The sequence below is a fragment of the Elephas maximus genome, chromosome Y (assembly GCF_024166365.1).
Source record: "Elephas maximus indicus isolate mEleMax1 chromosome Y, mEleMax1 primary haplotype, whole genome shotgun sequence".
Classification (NCBI taxonomy): Eukaryota; Metazoa; Chordata; class Mammalia; order Proboscidea; family Elephantidae; genus Elephas; species Elephas maximus.
In genome coordinates this window covers 15,147,997-15,159,124 of record NC_064847.1, presented here as the reverse complement: position 1 = coordinate 15,159,124, position 11,128 = coordinate 15,147,997, and the positions used below count along the sequence as shown (strand labels likewise).

Here is an 11,128-nt window from a genome sequence, read left to right as displayed (position 1 = left end):
GACCCAGTATGAATCCTATGTAGTCAGATCCTGGGCGCAGGTTGAATCTCAAATAGTCAAATCATGGAGCCTGCCTGACAAAGCTGCAACTTTCACATCCTGGACCCTGCCTGTAATCCCAGCAGACATACCCTGGACCCAGCCTAAAGATACTACTGCATCCTTTTCTGTTTCTAAAACTGATATAATCAGAACTTGGATCCGTCCTGAAACAGAAATATTCAAACCTGGAAACCATTCTAAAACTATTATAATTGCATCGTTTGCTCCTCCTGAAGTTGAGCCTGATGGAGTAACCCTCTTAACTGGTCAGTTTGGTTTGTGGTCTGCACTTTTTCCCATAGAAACTGTTCCCGTGTCTGAACAATCCTATATAGCTTTGTCAATGAAGATAGCTCCTACAGAAAGCCAAGACAGAATAAATTCTCTCCAGTCTAGTCAGTTCACAACCATTCTTCTTCTTACCCTTTCAAGTGGCTGGCTTCCTAGAAGAGTTGGTTACCAGAACTTTGGCAGCATATTACAAATGACTGAGAGAACAGGAAGTCCTGGTGTCCCATCCACCACTCTTGGTTTCTTTTCCCCATCCTTTTCCTTTTTTATTCCTTGTTCTTTCTCATCTTTATGTACCCTACCCCCTTCATGTTCAGTCTTATCACCTTGCCCATTGTCTTCACCTTGCATTCTCCCTTCTTGCTCTGTTCTTTCAACTGTGATCTTCACTCCTGTTCTTCTGCCCTTAACCTCTTTTAGTGACCCTCTCCAGGATCTGTCTTCCTCAAAGTTTACTGAAGAGGCAGTTCTTTCTCATACTTTTTCGTTCTTGCATGCTTCTCCAGCCACACTTTTAACAGAACAGCCTTTTCTGATACCTGGATCTCAGTCTGGACCCAGGCCTAAATATCATCCTGAACAAGAACCTCTCAAGTATTCAGAACTCAATGTTTCCCTGGCTGAGTGTCACCTGGGTATGGTCTGGAAAGAGAGTCTCCAGGCTTTCTGGCTCTTTAAGACGGCTGTTATTGCTCATGAAACCACAGGTGAGTCCATACTGCCTAGTCATATATTTGAGTTATTATCCTTGGGATCAAAGTTCTTAATAGTGTCTGAAACCAGAGTTGCAGAGTATATCAGAAGTCATGTTCACAAACATTAGGAAGACCAACATTCCAGTTATTAAGGAGAAGGGGATGAATAATATAATTCTTCAGGGATGTCCAGATATTGAGAGAAGAATATTTAATTTTTTCCAGACAGGGTTTATAAGCTAAAAGTTTTATAAACATAAATCCTTTCAGGGGACAGTCCTTTAAAACTACTTGCAGTGCTTGGAGATGGTTTATTATTCCACTTGAGAAATGAATAGAGACCCATAAAATTGTTATTCTCAGAGAGTGTGCATACCGTCTGTGTTAACCTGTAACTCTTGTTTTTAGGGTAAATAGCATGAATTTCCAAGCATTTTCCCCAAATGAAAGTTGTTAAATTGCTAAACATTTTTCTGAAATAGGAAGTTAGCCCTTTCAGATTAAAGAAGATAGGGACATTAACCACAAGTGAATTCCTTCTCCAGAGTGTGGATTACGTCCTGGCCTTGTCCCCCACTGTCCCAACTGCTGGGAGGCAGAAGTGGGTGAATTCCCATGGATGGTTTCTGTGCAACTGTCTTCCTCCCATTTCTGTGCTGGCTCTATATTGAATGAACAGTGGATCCTTACCACAGCTAGATGTGCCAATTTCATGTAAGTCTGATTAAGTCACTCCAGGTTTAAGATATCATGAAATGATGAATACTTTGAGGTTATTAGTGGGTTTTTTTCTTTTAAAGATAGGAGGTAGAGATTCTTCCTTATCTATAGAAATAAAATTTGATGCATCTTATTACCTGCAGTCATGACAGCTTATAAGCTAAACAGAGAGTATACCTGAAATATTCCAAACCCCAGATAAATATTTCTACTACTTTTGGTAGGGATATTTTCTGTTTTTATTTCCTATGTAGATGGCACACCCTATGTAAATCTCCAAATTAGTGCTTCATCTATTTTCTGGGATAATTTCAGAATCCAAAACAATAGATTTATTTTACAAATTTTAAAAAAGATACCCTATTTTTATATAATTTTATTTTGTGAATCATAACCTAAATTAGAATCATAGTTCTGCAACCTGTTTATTATATTACTTCAAACATCTTAAAACTTCAAATTTTTCATTTCTAGAAGAATCATATCTAGCTCAAAAGATTCTTTTGGGTATGTAAGTTACTTATTTTACCATAATAAAGTAGTGTCGTTAATATGACAAGGAAATGAGGTTTGTGGAGAGGAAATAACTGTCCAAGGTCTCACATCTTGTAAGTGAGATATTCAAACTCCTGATTTTCAACGTTTGTGTTACTAAGTGTTGAACACACTGAAAATTATAATGTAAATAATTTTGAGTCAGGAATTTTCAGATTGCAACATAACATTTAAGTTCTCCTTCCTGAAAGTGTGCATGGATACTGTGTCTAAAAGACAGTATGTATTGGCAACAAAGGAAGAATATGAGTATTACTTTAGTTTTCACTGGGACTTCATTTAATTCATATGACCTTCAAGATTCTTTATGACCTTGAATGTGGAAATAATAAAGTTAATGATGAATTTTTCCCTCCAGAAAAAACTCAGAAGCCCTGGCCTTCGTTCAGGTGGGGCTTATTGATCTTCAGGACTCTGCCCAAGCTCAGACTGTAGGCATTCATCGGGCCATGCCCTACCTAGGTCCCAAAGGACCTCTGGGTCCTGGGCTAATCTTCCTGAAACAGCCACTGCATTTCCAACCACTTGTGCTTCCCGTCTGTCTAGAGGAGAGTCTGGAGCAAAAGAATAACATACAACTATATGACTGCTGGTTACCCAGCTGGTCCCTCATGAGGGGTGAGTAATGTAGAGGGCTTTGTGGTGGGATGAAAATGATGTATTTGGAAAAATAATAGCATCCTCTCAAAAGTAATATATGATTTGTTGTTGTCTTCCTCTTCAGCTAGATTCCTTTTAGCTAAAGCTATAAAAACCTCTATTCTCTGTTTTTTCTTAGGAAGTCCTGGAATTCTGCAGAAAAGGCACTTAAGCATCCTGAAAGTCATCACTTGTGACCAATTTTGGCCCAAACTGAATGAATTCACTTTCTGCGTGGAAGCCAAGAAAGCTATGGGGGAGGCTGGCTGTAAGGTGACAGGTTGAGGGGGTGCGAAAGGCAGGGAGAAAGAAAGGGGTATCCTTCAATACCAAAAGTTACTTCCTGCCCTGCTTCAAAATATCCATGGATATCTTCTTGTTTCTTTAGGGTGACCTTGGGGCCCCCCTGGTGTGCCATCTACAACAAAAGGACACATGGGTGCAGGTGGGAATCTTGAGTCACTTTGATGAGCATTGCACAAAGCCCTACGTCTTCAGCCAAGTGAGCCCTTTCCTATTCTGGCTCCAGGGAGTTACACGGCCCAGCCATGCACCCTGGTCTCATCAAGGGCCCGTGACTACCTCTGCTTCCATCTCCCTTTCAGTCTCTACCTCCATGAATGCCTCGGCTTTTACCGCCACTCCTGCTTCTCTCCGGCCACACTTCATCTCCCTGCCACAGCCTCAGAGTAAGGCTCCAAAAAATGGTAGTAAGGGAGGTGTAAGAAGGAAAGGAAAGAAAGAGGAGAAGGGAAGTAGAAAGGAGGGGAAGGAAGAAAGAGCTCTTTTTCTAAAAAATGCATAAGTTTTTATATCTACTAAATAGTGGGAATCATTCAGTACCCTGTAAGACCTCACAGCTAATGAAGGCTTCTAATACGTGGTCTATTACTTTAATCTTATCTCTATATGATATACAGGCATACTTCAGAGATGTTGTGGGTTCCGTTCCAGACTACCACAACAAAGTACATACCACAATAAAGCAAGTCACACAAAATTTTTCGTTTGCCAGTGCATGTAAAAGTTATATTTACACTATACTGTAGTCTACTTAAGCACTAGTAGGGTAGTGGTTAAAATGATCTGCTAACTGAAAGGTCATTGGTTCAAAACTACCAGTAGTTCCCAAGGAGAAAGATATGACATTATGCTTCCACAGAGATTACAGCCTGTGGGGTTGCTATGAGTTGGAATTGACTTGACAGCAGTGGGTTTGTTTTTTGGTTTTGTTAGTATATTAAGTATACAATAGACTATATAAAAAAAGATGAAAATGATGTATATAATTTAAAATATTTTATTGGTAAAAATTACTGACCACCATCTAAACCTTCAAGTTGTAATCTTTTTGCTGTTGGAGGGTCTTGTTGCCTTGATGTTGATGGCTGCTAACTGATTAGGGTTGTGGTTGCTGAAGGTTGGGGTGGCTGTGGTAGTTTCTTAAAAGAAGACAGTGGTGGCACTTGCTGTATCAGGTGACTGTTCCACGAAACATTTCTCTGTAGCGTACCGTACTGTTTGATAACATTTTACCCACAGTAGAACTTTTTTCAAAATTGGACTCAGTCTTCTCAAACTCTGCTGCTGCTTTATAAGCTAAGTTTATATAATAATCCAAGTCCTTCATTGTCATTTCAACAGTGTTCACAGCATCTTCACTAGGAGCAGATTGATCTGAAGAAACCTCTTTTTTTGCTCATGTTTAAGAAGCAACTCCTCATCCATTGCAGTTTTATGAGATTGCAACAATTCAGTCACACCTTCAGGCTCCACTTCTAATTTTAGTTCTCCTGCTATTTCCACCACATCTGCAGTTACCACCTGCACTGAAGTCTTGAACGCCCAAAGTTATCCATGAGGATTGGAATCAGCTTTTTCCAGACTCCTGTTAATGTTGATATTGTGACCTTATCCTGTGAATCATGAATGTTTTTAGAGGAGTCTAGACTGGTGAATCCTTTCCAGAAGGTTTTCAGTTTACTTTGCCCAGATGCTTTATGAAATATACTTCTTAAATAAGTCTTGAAAGTCTAAATTGCTTCTGGATCCATGGGCTGCAAAATGGATGTTGTGTCAACAGGCATGAAAACAACATTTATCTCTTCGTATATCTCCATCAGAGCATTGTCAGCAAGCACACCAGTGGGCTTAAAATCATTCAGTAAATTCTGTTGTAAACAAATGTGCTGTCATCCAGGCTTTGTTGTTGCATGTTTAGAGCATAGGCAGAGTAGGTTTAGCATAATTCTCAAGGGCGGCTAGTATTTTCAGAACGGTAAATGAGTACTGGCTTCAACTAAAAGTCATCGGCTGCATTAGTCCCTAGTAAGAGAGTCATCCTATCCTTTGAATCTTTCAAAGCAGGCGTTGCCTTCTCTGTAGCTCTGAAAGTCCAAGATGGCATCATTTTCCAATATAAGGCTGTTTGGACTAAGTGGAAAATCTGTTGTTCAGTGTAGCCACCGTCATCATTTGGCTAGATCTTCGGAAGGCTTTTACATGAGCACTTACTGCTTCACCTTGTATTTTTATGTTACAGAGACAGCTTCTTTCCTTAAGCCTCGTGAACCACCTTCGGCTAGCTTTAGCCTTTTCTTTTGCAGCTTCCTCACCTCTCTCAGCCTTTATAGAATAGAAGAGAGTTAGGGCCTTGCTCTGGGTTAGGCAGGTTTAAGGGGATTTGTGACTCACTTGATCTTATATCAAGACTACTAAAGCTTTTTCTGTATCAGCAAAAAGGCTGTTTCACTTTCTTATCATTAGTGTGTTCACTGGAGGTAGCACTTTAAATTTCAAGAACTTTGCCTTACTATCACAACTTGGCTGTTTGGCACAAGAGGCCTAGGTTTCGATATGGCTTCCTCACTAAGCTTAATAAGTCCTAGCTTTTGATTTACATGAGATATGTGTGACTCTTCTTTTTACCTGAACACTTACAGGCCATTGTAGGGTTATTAACAGGCCTAATTTCAGTATTGTCCCAGTGAATGGGGACTGGAGGGAAGTAAGAGAGACAGCAGGGTGACAGCCAGTTGGAGAAACAGCCAGAACACACACAAACTTCTCAGTTTGTGGTGTCCAAAACAGTTACAGTGGTAACATCAGAGATCACTGATCTCAGATCACCGTAACAGACTTAATAATAAGGAAAATGTTTGAAATATTGCGAGAATTACCAAAAAGTGACACAGCAACTCGTGAGCACCAATAGACTTGATGCAGAATTGCCACAAACCTTCAATTTGTAAAAAACATAGTATCTGCGAAGCACAGTAAAGCAAAGCACAATAAAATGATGTATGCCTGTAGATGACAGGGTTAACCTAAGTCCCAAAGAAGTAAAATCGTTTGATCAAGTTCTGAGGAGCATAAAATAGGGCCAGCACTCAGACTCAAAGTTAGTCTCCTAACACAAAATTCTTTTCTACCAAACGCTGGCTTATGAATATAGTAGAACTTTTAAGTAAAAGATTTTTTTGTTGGTAATTAATAACTAGTGGTTTTTATAGTTTCCTGTGTACGCAACTCATATTACATTATGATTCTCTTCTTCCTCCATCACTTGACTATTACCAAACATCGAAGTATAATCAGTGGCTATTTCACTTTACTCTTTATACAATTACCATCCTAGACAGCTATTTCTGACAGAATATTATTCCCACATATTTAATTTTCACCTAATTAAAGTTATTTACGAGCTACCTCTTATTGCAACATCCATAGTGAACGATTCTTTTAAAACATAAGTGAGGTGTTACTGCCTTTTTACTCAACTCTTCAAAGTGTGCTTTCAGTAGAATTCAAAGATTCTATTTCTTTGAAGATCTTAATTTATGTTTGAGTTGATTGTACAGCCTTACCTTACTCATTTTGTAGATAGGTTGTCTCCTAAGCCAGTTTTTCATATATATATATATATATGTACATATACACATATGTATGTATATTATCTTTGATATATATGTAATATATTTGTCCTGATTCACATATTTTTATGTTCTCTTTCATATATGTGTGTCTCTATATAAAAATACATATAATTGCATTGTTTCAGTTCATACTTTTTTGAGGAAACCTAAAATTTGTTTCTTTAAATTTGAGCTTTTTCATGAGCTTCAAATCTGAATTTTTTATTTAATGTTATCTATGTGATTTATCACTAAGATTTTGCATTTAGCAAGCTCAACCTCCTCCAGCTCAGAGAAGAGTGCTTACTTATCTCCAAACTTTTGATTTCTTTCTGTTAACATTTTCAAATCAAATTGTTTATTTTCCTTTGTGTTGTCTAACTTCCTTAACAAAACCTAAGTAACTAAGATAATAGTAATATAAAGGTGGCAATATAGGAAAAAGCTGGAATGGTTCCTAATTGGAGTTTAAACTGGACCATAAAGAAACTAAGGATTTTGAAAGCTAGCCATAAGAGAAGGCACCCTTTCCAGGGAAAATAGTATGGATACCACGGTGTGGAAGAATTTTTGTTTGCAAGTCAATCTTAACAATGCTGACCTCTTCAGCAGTGCTAGAAGAGATGAAAAACTTTTAAAGTTGGGCTACAAGTGACAATTCAGCTGAATTTACTTTTACTGTTTTTTTTTCCCCCTCAGCTTTGGCAGGTAGGATTTCTCTTCGTTATGCCATGCCTTGGCAGGCCATGATCATCAGCTGTGGCAGTCAAGTTTGTAGTGGTTCCATTGTTAGTAACTCTTGGGTTCTTACTGCTGCACACTGTGTCAGGAACATGTAAGTTTGTGCACTGCCTCTTCCCATAACCCTAAAATCCAGAATCCCAGAATTACTTTGCTGAAGCCCTCTTTGGATAAATTGCCCTCATTTCATACTTGAACCATTGCTCTTACCCTTATGACTTCTTTGTTTCAGGCTAAATAAGAAATTTGACTTAGTGTGTTTGGTTGATAGGTCCATCAGTTAATTACTTTGTAATAGCACTGCTGGGAAGTGCGACTTCATTCATAGATTTCTGATTTTCCTAGGAGTGAGCTTGATAGGGTCCATGTATTATGACTAAGGAAATACATTGCCAAGTCTAATGTGGTAGTCTTTAAAGGCTCAGACATCCTATTAAATCTATTCTACTTATCTCTACGTATGCACACATAGGAATCCTAAAGATACTGCTGTGATACTGGGCCTGAGGCACCCTGGGGCACCTCTAAGGGTTGTTAAGGTGTCTACCATTCTGCTACATGAAAGATTTCGGTTGGTAAGTGGAGCAGCAAGAAATGACCTAGCATTGGTACTCCTTCAAGAGGTCCAGACTCCCGTTCAACTCCTAGCACCCTTGGGTCATCTGAAGAACCTGAATAACTCAGAATGCTGGCTCTCTGGACCTCTAATTCTAAACCCAGGTTAGTGATTACTTCTCCTGTAGGGGAGTGGTTCTGAAACAAGTAGGACAGAGAATCTGTATTTATCTAAATCAGAGATATATGCAGAGTTCTGTTTTTGTTTTATAAATGAGAGATTTGATGATGACTCCATAGATGATTTGCTTCCCAGTCCTTTGCTAACTTCAGAACTTATTTTTACATATTTGGAAAAAGAAGCAGGATTAGAATCTTTACTTCAAAGTTTAAAGTTAAAAAAAATACTTGCTTAATTATGAAGAGTGCCATTTAAAAAGGCAGGAAAGGGGTTGGAGTAGTTACATGTGTGGTGTGAGGTGCTAATTGTGATGATATGTGATAAGAAAATAAATGAAACTTTTTAGAATAAAGTTAGAGATACAGGTTAGATATAAATGTTAAAGTGATGATAGATGTCATGGTTTTGTCTCTGACCTTGGTGATTCAATAAAGGCTATGTTGCTAAATCTTTTTATATTCCATCTGTCTTTCTAGGAGAGACAGATGAGAACCCAGAAATGTTACAGATGCAAGTGAAGGGAGCTTCAAGCTGTGCCCACCTCTACCCAGACATAGGCACTTCTATTGTGTGTTTCATTACTCAGGCCACAGGCTCTGATAAAAATGTGGTAAGCAGCACTTTTTTTTTCCATTTCCCATCTTTCTAATCTAGGCTAATAGAAACTTTAATGTTGCCTTTTATATAACTATAGGCTACCACATCTACCCCTAAATAATACATATAAGAAAGTCAACCCTGTCGTAATGACAAAAAATAAAAACCTCTTTTATACAGAACAAGCTACTAATTCCTGGTTCATCTGACACTGATTATTATTCTTTATGCAAACTGAACAACTTATTTGGACTCTCCAAACAACTTAGGCATTTTACACAGTATCCTCTGTTCTATTTATACTGCTTTTGCTCCCCAAGGTTCACCATAGTGCATACTTCTCTAGTTCTCCCATTACAAATGATATCCGTATAGTCTAAACCTGGATTCTGTCTTCCTGTCCTCTTGATTCTCTTCCTTACAGGTCACTTAAAAATTCTACTATTAAGTAGGAGCTTGGTAACAGCGACTTGAACACAAATTCTGCTTTGACTTTACAGGAGCCAGTGAGTCCAGGCAGTGCTGTTATGTGCAGACCAATATCTGGCAATGGCAACTGGAGACAAATAGGCCTTACCAGTCTCAAGGCACTGGCTACTATTGTGAGCCCACATTTCTCCTGGATCTTATCCGCTTCAGCAAAGGCAGGCCATCCCCTAAATCAGGCCCGCATGCCTTGGGTGGAAAAGCCCAAGTCCTCTAGCCTCCTTAAACAACCACCTGCACTACCACTTTCTTCAATAATGATCATTGCAGCACACAGTCTGTTGTAGCTAGTGATAATCTTTTCACACTGTGACAGAAAAGACACCAGAAACAGAGAGGAATTAAATGATATAATGCCTTATAGGATCTCTTAAAGTATTCCCTCAATAAATAGTCACTTCCTCTATAACGACTGCTTTTTGCTTACTTCCAGATTAGTGCATGCATTTTGATTCAGTGTTTTCATATTTCAGAGCGTTCAAGGTGAGCGTTTTTAACATGAAAGGAATTTGGGGTTTTAGTTTATCAATAAGTGAAATCTTAAAACAGAGGAAGAGAAAATTAAAAAATTCAAATAACGTTCTTGATGCCTAAACATCTCTCAGATTTATCTTTTGCAGTCATTCCAATACAAGTTATGTTGTACCACTGTGAATAACCTGCAGTTCTACTTTAGGTCCAAGACTGTATCTTTTACTTGTTTCTGAATTTAAGAATCTTTAAGTACCCAACGTTTGCTGTTATTGCAGTATTTATTCCATTATATGGAAAATACTATTTACATTTATTTCTCCCATTAGTTTATGAGTCCAGGAATGATAAAATGTTTCATGTTAATAGGCATAGAACAAGTATATATCAGGATGGTAGAAAGAAATCAAAAATGAAAATGTGGACAAATATAATACTTTCCAGAAGAATTGCTTCTAGGTAGTCTCACACAATTCCCACTCCTTATTCTTCCTGGAGATTTCATTTTGAGTTTGTGGGCCACCACCATAAGACAAGATCTCCTTTATCCTTGTCCTTAAATAGAAATTATTGAAAGAGGATAGCAAAGAAAAAATTCCACCTAGGAAGAAGCTTGCTTACACTTGTTTTCTGTATTTGACAGCATACCATGAACAATTTTAACTGTTGAGTTTTCACACATATTGTTAACTTACAGAAGCACTAACTGAAGGTAAACTCTGCAATCCTTTAGTAAACCCCTTACTTGGAATGTGATATATTATCTTTTCTTTTTGTTTTGTTCCATTTTGTCAAATTGATATGTAGCTGAGCATGTCTTCATATTCCTCACTGATCATGGCTGACATGGTTCACAAAATGCTTTCGGTCAAAAAGCATTGAGAGGCCAGGCAGAGAAGGGCTCACGCAGGTGAACACACGTGGGCCAGCAACAGTAGCTGGGGCAGGTGGTCTCCCAGACCTCCTGCCATTGCCACGCCCACTATCCCACCCCTCAGCCATGGTCCCTCATCACATGTTATCTTGGAGACTGGTGATCCCTTTAAATTGTATGGGTATGAGGATATTTGCATTCACATTTTGAAGGCTTCTGCCCTTGATATTTCAGCTAAAAAGAAAATACCACATGTGAGAAATTGAATGGAAAAAACTAGAGTAAAAAAAAGTGGAGAGAAGCGTACACAAAAAGAAATAGACAAAATATAAATTACGTGAAATTATCAATTAATAGTGGGAACCTG

At 38.3% G+C, this 11,128-nt stretch overlaps 1 protein-coding gene across 1 annotated transcript; it reads left to right on the top strand.

Moving 5' to 3' along the window:
- Window positions 1–2,752: 2,752 nt before the first annotated feature.
- LOC126069859 (serine protease 52-like) lies at window positions 2,753–9,703 on the top strand. The gene is made up of 7 exons (XM_049873492.1): window positions 2,753–2,921; window positions 3,082–3,210; window positions 3,512–3,631; window positions 7,556–7,691; window positions 8,070–8,317; window positions 8,810–8,943; window positions 9,431–9,703. Exons 1-7 carry the CDS (start codon window positions 2,753–2,755, stop codon window positions 9,701–9,703), a joined length of 1,209 nt encoding a protein of 402 aa, XP_049729449.1.
- The last annotated feature ends 1,425 nt before the right edge of the window (window positions 9,704–11,128 follow it).